Raw genomic sequence first — 25,679 nt, 5'->3', positions numbered from 1 at the left:
CCCCTGGTGGGTTACCATCCTAATTTCCAGGTATATTGGGTATGAACGTGATCAAGAGGTGTTACAGAGAGCAGTTTTCCCAGCATGGCTTCTCATTGTTTGAACAGCCTGGCTTGTGTCAGGCCCCTGAACCAGTTGTGCAGGCATTACATCAGTGTTATGATCAGGAGTCAGCTCTTCGGGTTGTCTCTGGTAGGGTTAAGGTTCGTGGTAGGAGGGCCTGTCGCGTTCCAGGTGGGACAATGAAGCTGGTGGCTGCGACATGCTCAGAGCAGTTTTCTGGTGGCACCGTAATGTTTGAACCTCCTGAGACTGGTCTGCCTGCTGGGCTGCTTGCTTCCCCAGCGTTAGTCAGGGTGGTGCGGGGCACTGTGTATGTCTCTGTTACCAATGTGGGGGCCACTGATGTGCTTCTCTACCCCCATACCCTTCTGGGTACGTTGGGTGAGGGTAGCATGGTGAGCCTCCCTACTGGAGTTACTGAGGTGTCATCTGGTGTATCCACTACGGCATTTCAGTCTGCAACCATGGCAGCCTTGGATCCAGTGGAGGTTCTGGACCTTTCCTCGCTCTCGGCTGAGGCACAGACTCGAGTCAAAACCCTGCTGAGGAAATTTGCGTCAGTGTTTTCTGTTCATGATGGGGATTTAGGGTGTACAGATTTGATTACGCATGAGATTCCATTAATGGATGAGGCCCCAGTTAGACAGCGCTATAGGCGTATACCACCTTCAGAATATGAGTTGGTGAAAGAGCATATTAATCAGCTTTTGGAGGCACAGGTGATTAAGGAAAGCAGTAGCCCCTATGCTTCTCCTATTGTTCTGGTCCAGAAAAAGGATGGTAGTTTGCGCCTGTGCGTAGACTACAGGCAGTTGAATAATAAGACCAGAAAGGATGCTTTTCCCCTACCTCGGATTGAGGAGTCTCTTGATGCCCTTACTGGGGCCCACTGGTTTTCTACTTTAGACCTGGCCAGTGGTTACAATCAGGTAATGGTGGCAGAGCAGGATCGTCCAAAGACGGCATTTTGTACGCCTTTTGGGCTATTCGAATTTAATCGCATGCCATTTGGGTTATGCAATGCCCCGGGCACGTTTCAGCGGTTGATGCAGAGGATTTTTGGGGACCAACAGGGCCAGTCCTTATTGCTATATCTGGACGACATTGTTGTGTTCTCCTCCACCGTGGAACAACATCTGGAAAGGTTGGAAGTAGTGTTGAGCCGACTCCAGCAGGAGGGTCTTAAGGTCAAATTGAGCAAATGTGTTTTTTTCCAGTCTGAGGTACGCTACCTTGGCCATGTGATCTCTAAGGAGGGGGTCTCTACGGACCCAGCCAAGGTAGAAGCAGTGGCTAATTGGCCACTTCCCACCACTGCATCAGGGTTGCGCTCTTTTCTGGGTTTTGCTAGCTACTATAGGCGGTTTGTAGAGGGTTTTGCCAAGCTGGCCGCCCCCCTCCACAGGTGGGTTGCAGAGCTTAGTGGCTCAAAGACCAAAGGGAAGGGAGGGCAGGGTCTGATTGAGAGCTGGACTGTGGAATGTCGTGATAGTTTTGAAGCTCTCAAGACCAAGCTGACTACTGCGCCGGTGCTTGCCTATGCGGATTTCTCACAGCCATTTATTTTGGAGGTGGACGCCAGTTATGGCGGCCTGGGGGCAGTACTTTCGCAGGAGCAGGATAGTAGGGTCAGGCCAATAGCTTTCGCCAGTCGAGGTCTGAGGCCGACTGAGCGTAACATGCAGAATTACAGTTCTATGAAACTGGAGTTTCTGGCACTGAAGTGGGCCATGACTGAAAAATTTCGGGAGTATCTGCTGGGGCATAAGTGCATTGTGTATACCGACAATAACCCACTGAGTTACTTGTCCACTGCAAAGCTTGGAGCGACTGAGCAACGGTGGGCTACTCAGCTTGCGGGTTTTAATTTTGAGATTAAATATCGGTCAGGGAAGAGTAACAAAAACGCAGATGCTTTATCTCGGCAGCATCCATCCAGTGCCCTGGAGATGGAGGGTATAGTCCCTGGCACTTTGCTTCCTGGGCCTTTACGGCAAGCTTTGCAGTTCCATCAGGTTGAAGGGACTCAAGCGGCAATTAGTCTTGCCACGGCATTCCCCGGTGGACATCTGTGCGCTTCAGCAGGCTGATCCCATTTTGAAGGAGGTTTTGGTGTTTTGGAGGCGGAAGCAGCACCCCAACTTTGAGGAGCGGAAACAGCTTTCCCGGCCTGTGTTGGTGGTGTTGCGACAATGGGGTCGGTTGGTGGAGAGGGAAGGAATTTTGTACCGGCAGGTTTTTCATCCCGATGGAGGTGAGGCTGAACTTCAGCTGCTACTACCAGCTGCATTGAAGGAGGAGGTCTTGACACAGCTCCATCAGGAGCATGGCCACCAGGGGGTAGAGAGGACCTTGGGGCTCCTGCGATCACGGTGTTACTGGCCCAGTATGTCTTCAGAGGTGGCCAGGTGGTGCCAGATGTGTGAAAGATGCCAGGTAGCGAAGGACAATCAGCCAGTAGCTCATAGCTATATGGGGCATCTTTTAGCATCAAAGCCTAATGAAATCTTGGCGATAGATTATACGGTGTTGGAGCCTGCTAGCAATGGCTTAGAGAATGTTCTGGTTATGACAGACATTTTTAGTAAGTACACGCTGGCCATCCCTACTCGAGATCAACGTGCCGCCACTGTGGCGCAGGTTTTGGTTTCGGAATGGTTTTACAAATTTGGTGTCCCCGTTCGGATTCATTCCGACCAGGGCCGTAATTTTGAGAGCTCTCTGATTCGCCAGCTTTGTGATCTTTATGGCGTTGAGCGTTCCCGCACTACTCCATACCACCCGGCTGGGAATGGGCAGTGCGAGCGGTTCAACAGGACGCTTCATAATCTACTTCATGCGCTGCCGGTGTCTCGCAAGCGAGATTGGCATTCCTGTTTGCCGCAGTTACTGTACTGCTAAAACACAACTCCCCATCAGGCCACGGGTGAGTCCCCCTTTTTCTTGATGTTTGGCCAGGAGCCTAGGCTCCCGGTGGATTTTCTACTTGGTAGAGTTCAGGAACCTGGTAGGGGGTATGTTCATGAGTGGGTCAAAGAGCATCAAGCCCGATTACAGGATGCGGTTGATGGTGCTAGAGAACGGTTAAGGGTTGCTGCAGCCCGTCGGAAAAGGAACTATGATCAGCATGTTTGGGATGTCCCTTTGGCTGAGGGTCAGTGTGTGCTGTTACGGGAGACCAATGCCAGGGGTCGGCATAAAATTCAGGATTTGTGGGGTTCGGTAGTGTATAGAGTTTTACAGGCACCTGATTCCGGTGGCTCTGTGTACACTGTGGCACCCCTGACTGATCAGGCTAAGGTAAGGAGAGTCCACCGTAATCTATTGAAGGCAGTGGTGGGAAGTGACCCTCCTACAGGTGTGGCGGTTAGTTCTCCACCATCAATAGATCCGCCACAGTTGGAGGATGAGGATTCAGTGGCTGGTGACTTGTTGTGTTTAGGGTCAGAAGATCAGGTGTTGACTGTGACCTCGTCAGCTCCAGCTTTGGTGTCGGCAGCTACTCCGCAGGTGTCTCAGATACCGGGTGAGGTGGAACCTGTTCAGACTCCTCCGGTGGACTTGGCTCTAACCAGCCAACCGTCAGCTCCCTTGGCAGCCCCATTAGCTAGTAATGTAGACATTAGGGGGATGACCCTTTGGCGGACTGTACGACCTACTGCTGGCCGGCATTCCAATATCCATCACCTGCCTAGGCCATTGGGTGGGGTGCATGAGGCCGTGCGCTCATTAGATTCTGCATCTAATGCTGTGATTGCTTTGTTTAGGCCATGGATGTAGTGGTTTCTTTCTTTGGCTTGTGCCATCGTCGGGGCGACGATGAAAAGAGATGGGGGTAGACTGTAGTAGGAGGAGGAAACAACAACAACGTGTGTGTTATTAAGTCCTGGGGGGTGAGTAGCCAATAGGAGAGGGCGCTCAGGCTATAAGGGTTACCCCAGCACAGATGCATTATGCTCCTTCTCGGCGGTTATTGTAATTGTTGGATTCCCGGTTTGTTCCGGGATTAGTGGTCGGGACATCTTGTACCGGGGTGTTCAGCCCTTGGGTGGTGTAAATGGTACAAGCTGCGACAGGACGCCTGACGCTGGGAATAATACGGCGGGGTTTCTCCTAAGGTGTGAGTTAAATGTTTCGCCTGGTTTGTAGGTGGGCAGATGGCGTTACCTTATAATTAATTAGTCCCTTACCTTACTGTTCTATTACTATAGGGTCCCGTGTGCTGTGGTGCGGCGGTGACTGCTGCTCCATCTTACGTGGAACCACTGCCGCTCTGCCTACGGCGGCTCTGTGCTGCCTTACTGCCGCTCTGCCTACGGCGGTCTTATTGCTGCTGTTTAGTGACGTTTGCACCGTGTCGCGCTTTGAGCGCTTCCGGTTTGATTTGTGGTGTTCCGTCCAGCCTGTGGCCGGCCGATTCACCAGCGGGTGCTTAGCTGGGGAGCGGTTTGGCTGGGGGGGGGGGGAGTCTGGTTACCTGCATGCGACGGTGTTAGAGGGGCTGATCGGTCCCTCACTTTTCAAAGGTTTGTTTTTGTTTTGATTGTATTACGTTTATTTGTTTGATATATTGTGTCCTGTTTCGAATGGGTAAAAATGTGTTTTTGTGTTATCAATGTAAATCGTTTGTTCGGGTATGTGGCTATGTATTTTATTTGTTTGGTTGATTTTTTTTTTTTTTTTTACTTGACTGCAGTGTTTTCTTTGGGTTTTGTGTGATTACTGTTGTGGTTTGTAGTTATATATATTTTTGTTTGCTTGTATGATTGCATGCATTTTCCGGGTTTTCTTGTGCTGTTTTAGGTTTCAGCGCCCAGTCTCAGACCGGCAAGACGTGGCTGCTGGTGTCCAGGCTGTATTTTAGGCCTATGGTGTTGTGACTGACTAATTATCTTGTGGTTTTAGTTCTAATAATTTGTGTTCGAACAACATCTCTCCGCTCTTATGGTAAACGGACCTGTGTGCGTTGGCCCGGGGTGTAGGGTGACCGAACTTTCTCCGGGGGTAGTACCTGGGGTGGCGTAGTCGAGCTGACTTGTGGCTATTGGTACCATTGGTGGGTACCATCCGGGAGTATTTCATCACCACTCGCTACATCTGGTTTACTTCCATGAGCGGTTGGTAGGTGCCTCTCTACTGTATCTGAACGGCACCTGCCACTAGACCTGCCACTAGACCTGCCACGGGACCTGCCACTAGACCTGCCACTACCGGCAAGCACTGTTCCCGAACGGATCCTGTCACTGTTTAGCGCCACTAGCGACGGACAGAAGTAGCAGCTGCCACTAAGAACAATAGTGCCGCTACCTGTCTTGACGGGTGCCTGTGACGGAGTGGCAGCTGCCGCTACCTGCCTTGACGGGTGCCTGTGACGTCACTTCCTCCTGCCAGCTGCCGTTTCAAGACTGAACCCCCTCAGTAAATTACTCCGGATGTGTGTGCAGTTATGTATTGGATAATTCATGATGTACCTGTGAAACAGGATGGGCAGTTATGAGCACACAAAAGTGCTAATTACTAGAAACAGATTGCGGTCTAAGTATATTACGGTACAATAAAAAAGACTTTCGCGTTCATCATTTATTTTTGATCATAGAAATGCAAATAGGGAACATTATAGAGGTCTTATTAAAGAAGTGGTTGGTGTGATTATATATATCGTGTTTCTTGTCACTTTATTTCTGTCACTTTAGGTTGCTGTTACTATATATTAAAAGCAACATAGTATTATAATTTAGATTGAAACGTATTGCTTAATTTAGCCTTGACAGTAGTCTTAATATTAATGACAATTTTAATTTTCTTGATCTATTTTGGTTGTTTAATAGTAATTTGAGAGAATGTTGTGACAGATGCATACAGAGAATACCAGATCAAATGACTAGTGTACAAATGTACAGTGTAGGAAATTGGGTCGTTATAGGCCTCTGAATTTGTAAAATTTGATAAAACACTGGTGCTTAAGGTATGAACAGACAAATGGGTGAGGGATAATTAAAAATAAAGGGGTATTCAGAAACAATTTAAACTTTATGCAGATTTGCAAATAGTTGGTGTAACTACATAAAACAATGTATTGAAATGTGACCAAAAACAAACAATACTCAAGGACATAAACAAATGTCAAACCTCTGCGAGTATAAAGCAAGCTTTAAGTGGTGACAGTCGCACGTAGCGGTGACAGGTCGAATGACAGCCGATATGTGAAGACACCAGGTCGAGTGACAGGTTCCTATGGCCGTGCCGGGTCCCGTGAAATGCGCAGATGGCCGTGCCGGGTCGGTTGCCATGCGCATATAACAGTGAAACATCGAGTGCCATGCTCATGTAGTGACATGTAGAGTGGCAGCTGCCACTGCCATGTACACGTAGCGGTGACATGTCCACTGCCATGCGCACGCAGCGGTGACATGTGGAGTGGCAGCTGCCACTGCCATGCGCACGTAGCGGTGAGATGTCGAGTGGCATATGCCCGTGGCACGGAAAGATTTTACTCTTACTGAAAAATGGGAACTGAGACTAGGCCTACAGGATGGGGTGATCTCACTCCATGAAGTTGGGAAAACAGGAACTGATAGGCAAGAAAACAGGTCAAGATGACCTCGTCCCAGACGCCAAGGAGGCAGGAACCCATCACGTAACCAATGCTTCTTTTAACTTTGGCATAACATAAAGGGGGGGGGGGGGGGAGAACATGTACTCACTGGCTAACTAGGGCAAATGTCAAAATATGTTGTAGTCACGTAGATGGAAAAGTACAGAAAAGGGGGGCACACCCCAAAAGGCCTATAAAGACCCAGAGCCGACTCCTATGGTTCGAGCTTCTTCCTGTACATGCTGAATGTATGTCAGATAGTTGCTCCCTGATTGCAATCTGTCAGAGAATAAACTGGTGACTTGCAACTTCTCCTCGACTGCGCAGTGAATCTCTTCTCATCAACAGACCCGGCGGAGTTCTGACTCCAACAGTTAAAATGCATAAACTTCAACGAACATGAAATCAACAATAAACTATGTCTATTTATCCAACGTGTTATATAATACATATTGTATTTGAAAACTTTTCAGCTTTATGATTTCAGGAGAGCGCAGCCACTCTGTTACGAACATTACGCTTTTTGTTTGCGGGTGTTAGCTTCGCTGCTGCTATTAACACGAAAGGCACATTAGCGCAGACAAAGGGCTGCATACGCCGAACTAGGGCTGGGCGATATCATACCGGTATTATATCACGCATGCGCAGTAATCACTAGGGCTTCAGATGACAGGCGCAACATTTGGCCGTGCGCCAGCTTTTCTGTGCTATACGGACATTTATTTACGCCCACAATTTAAGCAGCTTAGTATGGCTAAATTATTAATGAGGCTTTGTATCAGAGCATGTGAGCGGAGTGGAGCTCACGAGGCTGTTGGCTCCGCCCGCTTCTCTGCTCTAATTCGCACTAAGCCGCTCCACTCAACACCGCTCCTCGCTCCACTAAAATTTCCTCCCGCTTCAGTCAAATCGCTCCACGCTCGCTCCAGTTTAAAAGAGGAACAAATAATCTTCATGCCTAAGAAATGTTACCTTAAACTGAAGCCTTATATCAAAAAGAAATATGAGTAACGGCAACATTGCCACTCAGAAAATATTTATTTTAAAGCAACATATAGGCAACAACGGAGAGGTTTGGCAATGGCATTCCACACAAAAATAGGCTGGGGGAATTTATACTGTTGCCCTATACAACACCATCATGGTAAAAAGTTAAAATAAAGGCAGTACCCTGTCATGCTATGCAAATATACATCAGCACTATTGGTCTTCAGGACCTGCCAGACTTTTGACTGACATTTTACAATAGATTTTTTTACAGTGTACGCGAACAGGCGAAAGCAAGTTTTATATGGTTGTAGCATATCAAGTCTATAAAGTAAATTAAAGTATAAAAGCCTATAAAGTAAATATTGCTAATCAAATAAATTCGTTTTGTCATTCAAAGTAGGTCTAATAGGATTTTTTTAATTTCACGTAACGCTGTCAGTGAAATTTTATTTTGTAGAGACGCAGCAGCAGCATCAACAGAAAAAAATTGAGGAATTTAAAACGTGGATGCTTAGTCTGTATATTCTTTAGGCTATTAAGCCCACTGATTCCTTTATTGTTAAGCCTATTTTTGTGTGGAATGCCATTGCCAAACCTGTCCGTTGTTGCCTATATGTTACTTAAAAATAAATATTTTCTGAGTGGCAATGTTGCCATTACTCATATTTCTTTTTGATATAAGGCTTCGGTTTAAGGTGACATTTGTTAGGCATGCAGATTATTTGTCCCTCTTTTAAATTGGAGCGAGCGTGGAGCGATTTGACTGAAGCGGGAGGAAATTTTAGTGGAGTGAGGAGCGGAAAGCCCGGTTTTTTCAGGCGCGTCCGCGCCGCGACGAGTTGGAACCATCTCAACTTTTCAAAATGCCGCAAGCGCACCGCGAGTCATGTGACAAGATTCAACCAATTAGCTTCCTCGCCTTTTCCATTACACTGACGCCTCAGCAGAAACTGAGGAGCAGCTCATTATTGTGATCCAGGGATTTCCTGAACTTTATGATTTGTCATACATATATATATACACACACAATTGCTGTACTAGTTACTTAAAAATATTTTAATGCGTATTAAATAATTCCTTGTTAATTCCATCATTGTTTTTATAGAATTGATTTATATAGAATTTGTTATTGTTTATATAGATTTTATATAGAATTATTTCAGTTATATTTTTTTAATTTTGTGTTTTGGTCATTTCGGTTATGACGGTAATTACAAATGCAGAGCCGTTGTGCAGGAGAGATGGTTTCACTGCAGAAGCTGTTTGCTGATGCTAGGGCCAACTTTTCCTAAAATATAATCCAACTGGTCCTTGTCAAGTTTGAAATAGGCTTTGAACCTCCCGTTGTCCAGGCGGAGCTCCTGGATCAGCTGGTGAAATTCCCTGTGTTTTTTACGTTTTTGAAGAATGGGGTGCATCCAAACACTACGGCGTTTTTTTCTTTTCTGCGTAAATAAATCTTGTAGAAGAGTCACAGCAAGGGTTTTTCGTTGGTGGAAATCCGTTTTTTAAATTAATGGAGAGTGCGGCGGATGGTTGCTTAGCAACGACAGACACTTCCGGAGCGCAAGCGCCCGGGTTCTTTTGTAAAGCAGGAGAAAGCGACGCGCCTAGCGTTTTCCTCGCGTTTTTAGGCGCGATATGTGAACGGCCCCTTAGAGCGGAGAAGCGGGCGGAGCCAACAGCCTCGTGAGCGAGGAGCGGAAATTCTCACTGCTCCACTGCACTCACATGCTCTGATACAAAGCCTCATTAATAATTTAGCCATACTAAGCTGCTTAAATTGTGGGCGTAAATAAATGTCCGTATAGCACAGAAAAGCTGGCGCACTGCCAAATGTTGCGCCTGTCATCTGAAGCCCTAGTGATTACTGCGCATGCGTGATAGAATACCGGTATGATATCGCCCAGCCCTACGCCGAACTATACGTCTTGCTTGGCGGTCAAAGGCGTTTGACGTTCATTGGCGTGGGAAACGGCGGTTCTACTGAATAACCACTACCGAAAAGACTACAAACGCTATGCCGGTTAAAATAAAAGCGCCCCGTCAGGTTTTAAATAATAACTAAATGTTTTGGCTGTCGGTCCGGGTCCTTATGGGACAGCTTCTGGGTCCGGACCCGGACCGCGGTTCGCCTGTTAGTGACCGCTGCTATAGTACATTCAGGGCTGGTCCTCACCCATTTGGCGACCTGGGCAGGCATTACCAGCAGCGCCCCCCCTCTCTACCACTAACTCTAAAATAAATGTATAAACAATAAGAGTGAAGAAATAAAGATGCTGGTGACTAAACAGTGCCTAAACCAATCCAGAGCATTAAAGAATGGCCTATTTTATTTATATGGCAAATTTGAACATCAAATTGAACAATAAATTAACTTAAATGTATAAATATATATATATATATATATATACACTCACCTAAAGGATTATTAGGAACACCATACTAATACGGTGTTTGACCGCCTATCGCCTTCAGAACTGCCTTAATTCTACTTGGCATTGATTCAACAAGATGCTGAAAGCATTCTTTAGAAATGTTGGCCCATATTGATAGGATAGCATCTTGCAGTTGATGGAGATTTGTGGGATGCACATCCAGGGCACGAAGCTCCCGTTCCACCACATCCCAAAGATGCTCTATTGGATTGAGATCTGGTGACTGTGGGGGCCATTTTAGTACAGTGAACTCATTGTCATGTTCAAGAAACCAATTTGAAAAGATTCGAGCTTTGTGACATGGTCTGTTACGAACATTACGTTTTTTGTTTGCGGGTGTTTGCTCACTCCATGAAGTTGAATAAAATCCCACTGCACACCACCAACCAAAAATGTTACAAAATGACACTATGTAGTCTAGTAATGAGAAAATAGTCTCTCAGTTTATCCCCTAAACCAGTGTATTTGTATAGTCACAGACACGACAGAGGATGGGTACATGGTGGTCATAAAGGGATGGACATGGTCAGAAACAATGCTCAGGTAGGCCGTGGCATTTAAACGATGCCCAATTGGCACTAAGGGGCCTAAAGTGTGCCAAGAAAACATCCCCCACACCATTACACCACCACCACCAGCCTGCACAGTGGTAACAAGGCATGATGGATCCATGTTCTCATTCTGTATACGCCAAATTCTGACTACCATTTGAATGTCTCAACAGAAATCGAGACTCATCAGACCAGGCAACATTTTTCCAGTCTTCAACTGTCCAATTTTGTTGAGCTCGTGCAAATTGTAGCCTCTTTTTCCTATTTGTAGTAGAGATGAGTGGTACCCGGTGGGGTCTTCTGCTGTTGTAGCCCATCCGCCTCAAGGTTGTGCGTGTTGTGGCTTCACAAATGCTTTGCTGCATACCTCGGTTGTAACGAGTGGTTATTTCAGTCAAAGTTGCTCTTCTATCAGCTCGAATCAGTCGGCCCATTCTCCTCTGACCTCTAGCATCAACAAGGCATTTTCGCCCACAGGACTGCCGCATACTGGATGTTTTTCCCTTTGCACACCATTCTTTGTAAACCCTAGAAATGGTTGTGCGAGAAAATCCCAGTAACTGAGCAGATTGTGAAATACTCAGACCGGCCCGTCTGGCACCAACAACCATGCCATGCTCAAAATTGCTTAAATCACCTTTCTTTCCCGTTCTGACATTCAGTTTGGAGTTCAGGAGATTGTCTTGACCAGGACCACACCCCTAAATGCATTGAAGCAATTGCCATGTGATTGGTTGATTAGATAATTGCATTAATGAGAAATTGAACAGGTGTTCCTAATAATCCTTTAGGTGAGTGTATATATATAAATACAGAACTTTTAACAAATTTGCACAACATGATGCATCCACCTGCTTTTAAGTGTATCCATGCAGCACTCAAAATCTTTCAGCCTTGTGATTTTGCGTATGACGTCATCCAGGTTGACGTAAACTGTCTTGCCCGCGCTTATTCCTCGTTCGTTTTTTTTCAAGATGGCGGATCGGCCTCGCTTCACACTACAGTAAGTAAAATATCCAAATATACAAATCCAATGAATCTTAAGCAAGTGTTTTAATCCATATAATCACAGTAATGTTTAAAAGTAATGTAGATGCGTTTAGATGTGTTGCATTACAAAGTACGCGTTTAGCCCTGTTTAAATCTTGAGACGAGGAAGCTCCTCATCCCGCGCTGTAGCTTGTGGGTCAATAAGATAAACTTTTAACGTTAGTTCAGTGTTGGGAGCTGTTACTGACCAGCACAATGTTTGTAAATTCAGGTAAAATTGAAATTACATTTACGTGACTTTACGTGAACCTGGATGACGTCATACGCAAAATCACAAGGCTGAAAGATTTTGAGTTAATAAAACTTTAAACAGACATTTTGTTTAAATTAAACCAGCAAAATTTTACATCTTACTTGAAAGGTTTCATTTTTACAAACTCATAAATAAGAAAAAAGTTCTAAATACTCATAAATTTTAATTAATATAAACTAATTGTAATTATTTAAGTTAATACAACTCAGTTCAATCAATTAGTTACAGCATTAGGGTTTACAGTGTGGAGTTGAAGAAGCTTGATTTTCCAGCACCAACATCACCAACGAGAAGAATCCGAGCCAGAGGTACCGACTTAATAATGGGTGTTTATTCTTGCACTGACTTCTTGAGTCTGTCTCTTGTGCTACAGGATACATTCGGCATAAGACCATCATTACTCACCCAGTAAAAATAAAAATAAAATCTATTGAATGCAGCCCACCTGAGTAGGGTTCCACGATTCTAGGTAAAATCACAATTTTTTCACTCTGAATTGAGATCACGATTTTCTCTCACAATCCTTGACCAATATTTTAACTTACCAAAATTGCTGTCTGATGTTTAAACTTTATCAGTATTCCAAGTTATCAGCGCTAGAGGTAATACTGAAATAATGGTGATGATTGCATTGGACGATCAGCCATTTTCAATTGTGGAGGGAGAGGGTTTTAAATTCATTAATAAATCTGGCGTCTAGATTGAGCTTTTGTTTAGCAAAGAATTAAATCATCATTCCACTATCTATGCCGGTAAGCTCAACAAGTTTCAGAGCCATTTTTGAATAAAAAGGAAACATTCGCTTACCCTCTTGCAATTCAGTTGATCTAATTGTGCTGCACTGTAACTTACAATGCTATATTCAAACCTGCCTTGGGTGAATTTAAAAGAATAGGTTGCTTCTTGTAAGAACAATAAATCTGAATGTATAGTATTTTTCACTTAAATATTTTTTCAAACCAGGTATTGTTATTTTACTTGTAGTATATTACTGTTGTGGTATCTGTACTTTTTCATACTTTTGTCTGTATGAAAATTGAATATAAATCAACCAAGGTGGATTTCCCCCTCCAGGGTAGGGAAGAGCTACTGCCTCAAGCGTTAGAGTTTATGTCTGAGGATCCTGTTCATGAGTGAGGGAGGATTGGAGTTGGAGATTGACAGGTGGATCGTTGCAGCACCAGCAGTTATGTGGATGCTGTACCGGTCTGTCTTGAATGAGCTGAGCCAGAAAGCGAATCGATTTATCGGTCGATTTATGTTCTTACCCTCACCTATGGTCAGGAGCTTTTGGGTAGCGTCTGAAAGAATGAGATCATAGATACCAGCAGCGGAAATGAGTTTTCTTTGCAGTGTCTGGGCTCAGCCTTAGAGATAAGGTGCTTGAACATTCAGGAGGAGCTCAAAGTAGAGCTGCTGCTCCTACACATCAAAAGGGACCAGCTGAGGTGGTTTGGACATCTGGCTCAGATGCCTTCTGGACGACTCCCTGGGGAGGTGCTTCAAGTGTGTGCAGCTCGGAGGAGATCCCAGGGTAGACACAGGACATGCTGGAGAGATTATATGTATTATATCTGGGAATGCTTTGGTATCCCCCCAAAGGGGCTGGACAGAGAGAGGTCTGGGCATCTCTGCTCAGGTTGCTGCCCCCATGACCTGCACCTGTATGAGCAGCACAAAGTTGATAGATGGATAAGAATTGGGTGCTTTTTTCCAATACGGCAGCCACAGGATTTGAACCAGTGATCCTCTGATCATGGGCACAGTGTCCTTACCTGAGCTGTATTTATTTGTGCATGTGTGAGAAAAAGAGGTATAGAACTTGTGTATAATTTAAAAATATTGTATATGCATTAAAAATATAAAAATGATGCTGGTGAAAATAAATAATAAAATAAATAAATATAAAACAGGCTCCATACCTATCATTCCACTCGACATTCCTCCGTGGTTGACTGTACAAAGCTCCCATTTTCTAGACTTCAATTTGCAGACCTGTTCAATAAAACACTGTTTTCATTATCTGTTTGAAAGCATTTTCATGTGTTTATCTAGCAGACGCTTTAATCCACAGCAATGAAACAGCAGGGTCAGCCAGTCCCTGGCAAAAGTATCTGTGTTGGCAGTGATGTGCATGAACGCATTCAATGAATTTTACTTAGTATGGAGCCCAGAAATTTCTGATGGCAGCCCCGCCTTTTTCCAACCAACCTTCCACCACTGTAGTTTATACAAACTATTGTGAAAGTAAATGTAGGAGTTCAAACACAGATCACACAGATAACGGTGATAAAAGATAAAATATACGGATGTTTGGGATTTAACAGTTATGTGATTGCTACAATTAGTTAGGCCTATTATATTAATACACAGCAAATTTCCCAGTGTTCAATTAACACTGCATGGTGTTTATATAGTTCTCACCAAATCAGTGTTACATTTAACACTTTACAGAGTGCAATGAGTGTTTTTTTTTTAGTGTTACATTTTATTAGCTCTTATAGTGTTCAGCTGACACTATAGGGTGTTAGATTACTGTAACTCCACCTCTTCCCAGATTCCAAGCCCCATATAGGTGGCACACAGGTGCATAGTGGGTGGCCCCTATCTGCCCCATTTTAATGTGCACACAAGATCTCATATGAGAATCATAAGAGCCACCCTGATTTACCATCCATCATGAGAAAGACTCTGACCAAGAAGGACCTCTCAGCCTTTACTTATTATATGCTGACTTTTTTTTGAAGATTAGAGAGCTGTGTGCCACGATGTCAAACAAAGTCTTGCTTTTCCTGGCTTTTTCTTACATTTTTTTTTTTTTAAAAAAAGCTATATTTGTGTTTATTTTAATGGTGGATGTTGTGTATTTGTTGATGTAAGCTGATTTTGGATACCCGTTCTAACCTTGGTTGATGGGTTTTATATATGGAAATGTGTTACGAGAGTTGTGACACCTTTGCTATGCAGCTCCTGGTACCGCCCACTTCCCTGTAAACCAATGATGTTGGATGTTTATTTGCATACCATGATATTGTACAGCCTTTTAAGAGATTTCTGGGGTTTTTTTTATCCACCATGATGGTGTTGAATAAGGCAACTATAAGAAACCTTAGTAAACTATCTGAACAATCACTGTAATGGAGTTTTCAGAGGCTTGTTTTTTGTAGATTAGTGAGTGATAGATGTTGCAGCTGGAAAGAAATGCCATGATAAGGCAAATGTTAAAGGATGATATACCTGAGTTAAACTATCTCACAGGAAAAATGTCACTTTGCATATATTTGGAACAGAACCAATCAAAACTCACAGCCACCATAGTCACGAGAGAGGGAGCCGGGTGGGGCGGGTGATGTATATCCCAATATCGCAATGGGCATACATGCAATAGCCACATCGTGAATGGATGCGATGTAAGAATGAATTAAAAATATATTTTTTAATAAGAAAGATTTTTGCCATCATAATAAGACAAACTCTAAAATATATCAGCTAAAAATAACCACTAAAAACACTGATCCACACGATAAAATAATTTTGTCTGATATAGGGCTCGGATCTTCGCTTGCTATGTTACATCTTCACTGTCACACCCCGCTCGTCCGCTCCTCCTGTGTGCCACGTGCCCTCATTAACCACGCGTGGAATCCCAGTGTCATCATGCAGCTATTTCCAGTTGCTGTCATTAGTCCTGTGTGTTTAATTCTGCGTTTAGGTATGTTTCCCCAGTCCGGTCATTAACGTTGTGGAGTCTCACGTTTTATGTTCCTGAGTGTGCTTTCCTGCAATAAATCCCTCGTTCCTCGACTCCCTGCTCCTGCTTTCCTGGTTTTTGCCACGACACTCTCGCTCTGCATGCGCCGCTAATTCGCCTCAGTAACACGCGGATTCATAATAAATGCAATGATACGGGTTGAGACCAATGGAAACTCCCATCTTAAAAACGATCGTTCATGTTAACTTTTCATAGAAACACAAAATTAACAAATAATGTGGTTTACTAGGCTACATTCCGTACGCTATTGAAATATAGGTCTACATATAGCTATTGGAAAACTTACCTTTTCCAAGCTACACTCGAAAGTTGCAGTTATACAGACAATTGTGAAAGTAAAAATATCACTTTATGTAGTCCCACAGTAAAAGTAAAACGATCCTCTCAAAGACTTTCTAGAATAAGTTATTATAGTGATACAGCTGCTGAAATCTTTCTTCGTCTACACGAGTTCCCCATCCTCATATTTTGGATTGTGTTTTGGTTTGCTTATTTGAATGATTATTGTGTATGACGGTTTTGGTTTCTCGGATTACGATTTCTCGCTTTGCCCTTCTCTGTACTTCTGCCCTGGTTTTGTTTGATTTCTGGTTTTCGATCTTTCGCCCGGTTTTTGGTTTACGACTTTGCGCGCCCCTCGGACTTTACGCTTTGGCTTGTATGTGTGTTTGTGTATGTATCTGGTGCGTAGGGAGTGGTTGCCGTTTTGTTTTGTTATACTTTGTGTCCACTGATTTGGATAGGGAGTTAGGTATAGGTTTTGTTGTTTCTGTGTTCTTTGGTAGTTCAGTTAGACTTGGGTTTCGTTCGGTAGTTGGGGTTTTGTTTATTGTTTTGGCCTTTATCACCCCTGAAGCTCTTGCACCAGGTTTGCTGTTCTGTGTCTGTCTTGCGTGAATAAAATATAAAAAACTATAAAAATATCCCCTTTGTCCACGTGTGTTCCCTTGTACACCACACCCTGTGTTCCCCTTTCCCCATTCCCTTCCTCTGTTACACCCTAACCCCTAGACAGGGTCGTAACAGAATTGGGGGCTCATCCGGGATCCCATTGTCTGGGATTTCACTGTTTTGCATCATCCCTCTGTGTTGTCACTCGGTTGCTGTGTGTTTTTCGGGTTTGCTTGGCGGTTTACCTGTGGTAGGGATAGTTTGTGTAACTAGGTTTAGTATGGCTACGTTCGACCTGCTTGAGTTTACGCTGAACCCCACAGCGGAACAATTTGAGGGCTGCAGGAAGTCTGACCTGGTAGCCATAGCGGGATTCTTCAACGTGGTGATCCCTGTCGGTGCCTCGAAGCAGGTGATTAAGCAGGTCCTGCAGGACGAGTTGGTTATGCAAGGAATCCTGCCAGAGCCTGGAGATCTCTCGGGTGTTGCACCTAGCCCAGCCCGGTCGCCTACGACGGCGGAAGCCGGAGGCCCGGTGCCAGGGTCTCGCATGGATCCCAAGAATCTCGGCTCGTCTAAGGAGGAGATCCTCCTCACAATTCGGCTGAGAGAAACCGAATTGGAGATTAAGAAGCAGGACTGCCAAGCCCAAATCTTACGAATTAGGGCTTTGGAGATGGAAGCAGAGCGGGACGCTGCCGTGCAAAGGGCGAGGGTAGGCCAGCCACAGCCTGTTCCTCCGCCGCGGAAGGTAAGCTCGCCCCTTGAAACTGCTCGCTCCACCGCTCGTGCCGGTGTTGGTTCGCCGGACGAGAACGTGCGTCCTAATCCTCAATCTCCGCTGGGTTTAACTCGAACTCCTGAAAAGGAGAACATTGGATTTGACGTGAGTCGCCATATTGGACTCGTGCCCATATTTAGAGAAAATGAAGTGGATGCATATTTCCCTATCTTCGAGCGCATCGCGACCACTTTGAATTGGCCCAGGCACCTTTGGTCGCTTTTGCTTCAATGCAAACTCGTAGGGAAAGCTCAGGAGGTATGTTCGGCTCTTGGATTAGAACAGAGTCTAGATTATGATGTGGTGAAGGCCACTGTTTTAAGGGCTTATGAGTTAGTGCCCGAAGCATACCGGCAGAACTTTCGGAAACTTTGTAAATCCGCCCAGCAAACTCACGTGGAATTCGCTCGGGAGAAGTCACTCCTCTTTGATAAATGGTGTACCGCTAGTGGTGTGACTGACTTTGATCATCTTAAAGAGCTGCTTTTGTTAGAGGAGTTTAAAAACTGTGTACCTGATCGTGTGGTTATATACTTGAATGAGCAAAAGGTGACGTCTCTTGCGGAAGCCGCCACCCTCGCTGATGAATTCATACTGACCCATCGAACCGTGTTTGTCCCTACCCCTATGCCTCGTAAACTCCACCCTAGATCGGTGCCGACTCCTGAGACGGCTGTTTCTACCTCACGCGTAGAAACCAGGGAATGTTTCTATTGCCATGAAGTTGGTCATCTGATATCTGTTTGTCCTGCGCTTCGGCGCAAGAATACCCGTTCGGCTGTTAGGAAGGTAAATGTTGCTGATTGTGTTATTGATGTCTCGCCGCCAGCCCACTCTGTTGAACCTGCCTTCCAACCATTTGTGTTTTCTGGTTTTGTTTCGTTCGATGATGCCGATGTAAATACCCCTGTAACCATTTTGCGTGACACTGGAGCTGCTCAGTCCTTTATACTAGACGATGTGTTACCCTTTACTGACTCGACGTACACTGGTTATGATGTTCTTGTGCAAGGGATTGAGTTAGGAACTGTGAGAGTGCCTCTGCACCAAGTGTATTTGAAAACCAATGATTTCTGTGGTGTTGTTAAAGTGGCTGTTCGACCTCGTCTCCCTGTTTCGGGTGTTACATTCATTTTGGGGAACGACATAGCGGGAGGTAAGGTAGTTCCACTACCTGAGGTAGCGTCAGAGCCAGGGTGCTGCTCCGACAATTTGGATGTTGACTATCCTGCTGTATTCCCCACTTGTGTTCTCACTCGGTCCCAGGCTCGAAAATTTGCAGACATTGAGCTAGCTGACACCTTTATGGCTGATCAGGAGATCACCATTTTGCCCCCGTGCTCTGGTCCAGAACCTGAACTAGAAGAACTTGTTCCACCCCAAGCCACTGGTAGCATATGTACACGGGGAGAGTTAATCTCCGCTCAGGAAGCTGACCCCTCCCTGAAGGAGTGCTTTGATTCGGCCGTGGAGAAAGCAGACTTAGCAGACCACGCAGTAGCTTACTTCTTGGATCACAGTGTGCTAATGAGGAAGTGGACACCTCCTCAGTCTCCCAAGGAATGGGCTACGGTATTTCAGGTGGTTGTTCCATGTCCCCTTCGACCTCAAGTATTAGCCTTAGCTCACGATCACCCGTGTTCAGGTCACCTTGGAATTAGGAAGACGCTCGCCCGCATAACCAAGTGCTTCTATTGGCCAGGAATAAATTCAGACATAAAAAGATACTGTCGTTCGTGCCATGCCTGCCAAATAGTCGGAAAGCCGAACCAAATTATTCCCCCCGCTCCCCTGCGCCCAGTCCCAGCGATTGGGGAACCCTTCGAACATGTCTTTATTGATTGTGTGGGTCCATTACCCAAAACTCGTTCAGGGAATAGTTATCTCTTTACCCTAATGTGTGCCACCACCCGTTATCCCGAAGCAATACCAATGCGGAGCTTAAAAACAAAAGGGGTGGTGAAAGCGCTAATAAAATTTTGTACCACATTTGGTTTACCGAGATATGTACAGTCCGACCAAGGGTCAAACTTTACTTCCCGGTTGTTTTCGCAGGTATTACGGGAATTGAAAATTAGACATCAGGTCTCCAGTGCTTATCACCCGGAGTCCCAGGGTGCCCTCGAGCGTTTTCACCAAACGTTTAAGACAATGTTGCGAACTTACTGTTCAGAGGCAGGAAAAGATTGGGATGAGGGAGTTCCTTTGCTTTTATTCGCAATTCGGGATACAGTACAGGAATCCACTGGATTCAGTCCAGCTGAGCTTGTTTTTGGGCATACGCTACGTGGTCCCTTGAAGGTACTGCAAGAGCAGTGGTTGTCCCCGAGTCCACCTCCTCAGACTAGGAATGTGTTAGGCTATGTTAAGTCTCTGCGTGAGCGCCTTGGTACAGTCAGGGACTTGGCCAAGCGCTCGTTAGGTTCGTCACAGGAGGTGATGAAAACTCGTTTCGATAAAACAGCTAGAGAACGGTCGTTCCAAGAGGGAGATCGCGTGTTAGTCCTTTTGCCCTTGCCTGGCTCGTCTCTTCAAGCCCGGTTTTCAGGTCCTTATAGTATACAGGAAAAAGTAAGTCCCACAAATTATATCATTGAGACCCCAAACCGCAAGCGGAAAACTCGCCTGTGTCATATCAATATGCTAAAACCTTACGTTGATCGTGCTGACCCCGTTCCTTCGTCCGCTTCTGTTTTGCTCCCCTCTGCTGTGGTTACTGTGCCGGTGCGCGAGTACTCGCCCGAACTCGATGAGCTGCACCTCGGGAGAAATTGTTTACCATGCGCTCGCCTACCAAATTCAGAAGCCCTTAAAGTCCTCGAGAAAAGGCTTGCTCACTTACCCGGAGCCGCCCAATCGGATATCCAGGCCCTAGTGTGCAAGTTTCCGTCGCTATTCTCCGACACCCCTTCGCAGACCCCTGTGTTAGAACATGACATTGATGTTGGAGATCATATCCCCATTAAACAGCACCCCTATCGCGTTAGTCCTCATAAGCGGGAGCTATTAAAGAAGGAGACTGATTACCTGCTGGAAACGGGTCTTGCCGTTCCTAGTTCCAGTCCCTGGAGTTCACCCTGTTTGCTTGTCCCAAAACCCGATGGTACGTCTCGTTTCTGCACCGACTATAGGAAAGTCAACGCGGTAACCAAACCTGACGCCTTTCCGCTTCCTAGAATGGAAGATTGTGTGGACCGCATTGGGTCCGCTCGGTTCGTAACCAAGCTCGACCTCCTGAAAGGATATTGGCAGGTACCGTTAACCCCTCGTGCTTCGGAGATCTCCGCCTTCGCCACCCCAGACACCTTCCTACAATACACGGTTATGTCCTTCGGATTACGTAATGCCCCAGCCACATTTCAGCGACTAATGAATATAGTACTCGGCGATGTTAGAAGTTGTGAAGCTTACTTAGATGATGTGGTTGTCTACTCTGACTCATGGGAACACCATATGACGGTGTTAGATCTAGTTTTTACTAGATTAAAGGAGGCTTCGTTAGTGTTAAACCTGGAGAAGTGTGAATTCGGACAGGGCACTGTCACTTACTTGGGTAAACTGGTGGGACACGGAACAGTCAAGCCTGTGGACGCCAAAGTCCAAGCTATTACGTCGTTCCCCATTCCAAAGACAAAGAAAGACCTTCGCCGCTTCCTGGGGATGGCGGGTTATTACCGCTGTTTCTGCCGAAATTTTTCGGATGTCGTTTCACCCCTAACCAATTTACTCCGTAAGGACGCCCAAGTGAATTGGTCTGCTGAATGCCAATCTGCTTTCGACTCGGTAAAATCCCTGCTTACTAGTTCCCCCGTGTTAGCTGCCCCTGACTTTGGAAAGCCTTTCAAATTGGAGGTAGACGCCAGTGGTACTGGAGCCGGCGCTGTCCTTCTCCAAGAGGACGCCGCGGGTTTAGACCATCCGATTTCATATTGGTCAAAGAAATTCGTTAAGCACCAGTTGGGATACAGCACGATAGAGAAGGAAGCCCTCGCGATGTTACTCGCTTTGCAGCACTTCGAAGTGTACGTAGGTGATAGTCCCCAACCTGTGACCGTTTTTACTGATCACAACCCCCTTGTGTTTTTGAACAAAATGTGTAATTCCAACCAACGACTAATGCGCTGGTCCCTCATTGTACAAGCGTTCCACTTACGGATTGTCCATAAAAAAGGTGCCAGTGACTTGGTGGCTGACGCCCTCTCACGTATGTGACCTTTTTGTATATACTGGGGTAATATACCCTGTTGCTAATTAACTGTGTTTTGTGGAACCTATGAGGTTCACACTTGTGGGGGGGGGTGTTACGTCCTGCTGCTGTTCGCTCCGCCCCCTCCACCAGGACCACTCGGCTCGGCCCTTGCTCCGCCTCCCCGTCTGGACCCCGCCCACCTTTCCCCGCAAGCCGGCCGTCACTTCCGTCCGGCGGAAGTGAAAAGCCGGACAGAACGTACCCTCGAGAGCTCTGCTCATATTTTGGATTGTGTTTTGGTTTGCTTATTTGAATGATTATTGTGTATGACGGTTTTGGTTTCTCGGATTACGATTTCTCGCTTTGCCCTTCTCTGTACTTCTGCCCTGGTTTTGTTTGATTTCTGGTTTTCGATCTTTCGCCCGGTTTTTGGTTTACGACTTCGCGCGCCCCTCGGACTTTACGCTTTGGCTTGTATGTGTGTTTGTGTATGTATCTGGTGCGTAGGGAGTGGTTGCCGTTTTGTTTTGTTATACTTTGTGTCCACTGATTTGGATAGGGAGTTAGGTATAGGTTTTGTTGTTTCTGTGTTCTTTGGTAGTTCAGTTAGACTTGGGTTTCGTTCGGTAGTTGGGGTTTTGTTTATTGTTTTGGCCTTTATCACTCCTGAAGCTCTTGCACCAGGTTTGCTGTTCTGTGTCTGTCTTGCGTGAATAAAATATAAAAAACTATAAAAATATCCCCTTTGTCCACGTGTGTTCCCTTGTACACCACACCCTGTGTTCCCCTTTCCCCATTCCCTTCCTCTGTTACACCCTAACCCCTAGACAGGGTCGTAACAAGGGAGATCCCCGGAGAAGATCAGTATAACTGTCAATTCCATCCAAAGACTTTCACAAAACCAATAAATGAACGAGTTATGGGGTTATTTTGCGCGGTATTGGAATATGCATGAAAAACTCACCTTTTCCAGACGACCTTCGACAGACAGTTATAAAAGTGAAACTGTACGTTCAAAAGCGCTTTATATAGTCACACGGATAACGGTGGTTAAATGTAAAATGAAAGTACCATGGGAATTTGATTTACAAGAAGTTACATCTGCATGGATTCCCTGAGTATAACATGATTCGACAACAACAGAAACGAACAGTTACACACACAAAAAACTCATAATTAAAAAAAGAGAAAAAAACTTTTTACACATTTTGCGTAAAAAGCGCACAGACTTTGGAAACTAAATGGCAAAGTGTGGATTGTATTTTCTTTTTATAATTTTCGTTTTCATTTTATTTTTTGCAGAAAATAGGCTACCTCCCATAAATAAAAGTTTTCTAACAAAATTGAACTATATTAAGAACAATTTTGCCCATTCCCTCCAGGGGCTTAGAACACATTTAGCCACCGGCTCATTTCAACACGAAGCGCTAAAAAGCACCACAGGGGATCCGTACTGCCTGCTGCCATCAGACACCACAACGCTTTTTTAATGCCACATTACCTCCACTAGTTAAGTCGTTTGTTACTCCCCAGCTTAATATTTATCCGTATCATTAATATTTTGTATTATCCTGTTCATCGGGACGCTATCGTGTGCCTTATAATTACAGTAGTTTGCACTATGTTACTTTTTTGTTTGCACTATGTGTCCTTTGCACCTTGTCTTTTGCACTGAATATATGTTCGTATGTGCTCTACTAGAATTTCCCTCTGGGATCAATAAAGTTATTTCTAATTCTAGTTACACCTAATAATGCATGTACGCCTATATATGGACTGTGGCACTAGTTTTGGACTACAGGTTGGATTTCTGTACACAAAAGACTTAAGAATATATGTATCTGGATACCAGTCTTGTTATTACTTGTTATGGCACCGAAAAGAAAATCAGCGATACTGCCGAACCCTATTGCACAGTAATACTGCGCCATCTATCAGCTGAAAGATGGGTTACCGTCTCTTTTCCAAGCTGCGACATCACGTGATTTTCCATCAGCACCAGGCATATTGCATACGTGACTAATTGCATCGATCAGGTTAAACATAAAACGGAGAAAATTTAAATTATTGTGAGGGGAGCAGAGAAATTCTTGGCAATAAAAGACCTTTCCTGGGAACATGTTACTAGAAAACTGGAAGTAGAATCGAAGTCAGATGGATCAAGTGATGGGACAAACTGATTATTTTGCATGCAAATGGATAAGTTTAAAGGCTTTATTAATAATCTCAGAAGGAAACCAAATGTTATTTGCATTAAGGAAACCTGGCTTAAGCCCACACTGAAGTTTGTTATTAAAAGGTACACTGAAAAAAAAAGAATTGTTGGACCAACTTAAAAAAATTGCTTCAATTGGTAACACACAAATTAATTAAGTTTTTTCAAATCAAGTCAACAAGTTTAATTAACCCATTTGCTTTAAGTTAGTTGTACTGAATAATCTGATTACATTCAAATCAATAGTTTTTATTAATGCAACTGAAATTTTAGACAAGTCAACTTAAAGTCTGCAGTTTTTATAATACAGTTATTTGCTTTATAGAAAAGTAAAATACTGCACCATAACAACCTATAGTATGGTTTCAAGAAGTCTTTTTTGTATACTTGCATTTACTACATTAAATATATTTAAAATACCAATGAATATACCAATATACAATCTTTTGTTTTCAGATTTTATTATGTGCAACCATATAAATTACTTCTTTGTCCATTTCTCTAAATGAAACATGCACTAAATGCATATTTAGAATAGATATGACAAGAAATGTTCATAACTATGTTGATTTAACAAGTTGTCAAAATTCCACTGAGCAACAGCCAGCACATTTTAAAAAGTGCATAACAGTTGGGCTATAAACAAAATTCTTTCAAAACTCCTTTCAAACAAAAATACCAGTTTTTACAGCATGTGAATATTAAACAACTAAACAGTATAACTGAATATTGGATGGAATTTTTCTTTCCCATCATTACAATTTAGAGCAGCAAAACAACTCTCCCATTTTCCTGGCAGCCAATGGTTTCAGTTCCAGACAACAGTTGATTTATTTTCAAATCAGCAGCTGAATACAAAATGATTAATGAAGAAAATAACTGACAATGTCCAAGTTACGTTTTTTTCTGCAAAATATTTTCATTCATTATGTGTTATTATTGTAATTCACATGTGTTCACAAAATTTTGATATTTTATGTACACAGTAAATGTGCCAGTGTTAAATTAACACTGCATGGTGTCTATATGGGTCCATACCATTCAGTGTTACCTTTAACACTTTACAGTGTGCAGTGAGTGTTGTTTTTACAGTATTAATGTTTATTAACTCTAATAGTGTTCAATTTACACCATAGGGTAAGTCAATGTGTCTCCACCTCTTCTCAGATTGCAAGCCCATATGAGTGGCACACAAATACAAAATGGGTGGCCCATGTCTGCCCCATTTTAATGTACTCTCATTTAAACTCATTTGGGCATTCAGCTGCTGTGTTTTACTAACCCACCATAATAGGAAAGACTCAGACCAACATGGCCTTTTCTCTTTTTATGCAAATTTATGCAAAGCCAAGTTCTTTTAAGAACTTCTTGTAGTATAAATGTGAAATAAAAGGGCTGAGAAAAGGTGAAAGCTACCTTAATTAACCCCCTGGGGTCTGAGGCTTCTTTTCCACTTTTGGGGTAGTCTGATATACCTTGACATTTCAAAATATTTCACTTATCTAATATTTCGATTTATCCCAAAGTGTTACATTTGCTTTTATTCAGCACGGACTCAGCACCAATAATCTGAGATCTCTTAGAATGTTATTCTATTTTTTGTTAAAATCAACTTTAAACATATACTTTTCAAAAACCTATTTTCAGACATGCTGAGAAATTGTAAAAAATCACATTATAGACATTTCTAGGTAAGACTTTTGAGCTCTAAAGCTTATAGACACAGGGGTTGGCTACACATAGGTGAAAGTGACATTCTGAAATTTTATATGGTTTGATTACTAAAGTGTTAGCACTTTAGAGTGACACTCTTTTTGTCAAAGTCAGTGGCCTGCACAATGAATATTGATGAGATAGGTGTCCTCACACCTGTAGTAGTTTGCATACTGTC

The 25,679-nt window shown here is 44.1% G+C and overlaps 1 protein-coding gene across 1 annotated transcript in view; it reads right to left on the bottom strand.

Annotated features, from left to right (window-relative positions):
* Positions 1 to 22,982, bottom strand: part of LOC111843433 (interferon-induced protein 44-like) — a 35,467-nt gene extending 12,485 nt beyond the window's left edge. Inside the window, exons 1-2 of the mRNA XM_072706676.1 lie at positions 22,538 to 22,982; positions 13,863 to 13,935 (exon numbers count right to left, since the gene is read on the bottom strand). Coding sequence (XP_072562777.1) covers positions 13,863 to 13,912 — 50 coding nt within the window. The 5' untranslated portion in view covers positions 13,913 to 13,935; positions 22,538 to 22,982. The remainder of the gene's footprint in view (positions 1 to 13,862; positions 13,936 to 22,537) is intronic.
* Positions 22,983 to 25,679: the final 2,697 nt, after the last annotated feature.

Source organism: Paramormyrops kingsleyae, chromosome 24, assembly GCF_048594095.1.
Source record: "Paramormyrops kingsleyae isolate MSU_618 chromosome 24, PKINGS_0.4, whole genome shotgun sequence".
Classification (NCBI taxonomy): domain Eukaryota; kingdom Metazoa; phylum Chordata; class Actinopteri; order Osteoglossiformes; family Mormyridae; genus Paramormyrops; species Paramormyrops kingsleyae.
Note: the sequence above shows the minus strand (reverse complement) of the source record. Positions and strands in the feature narration are given on the sequence as shown.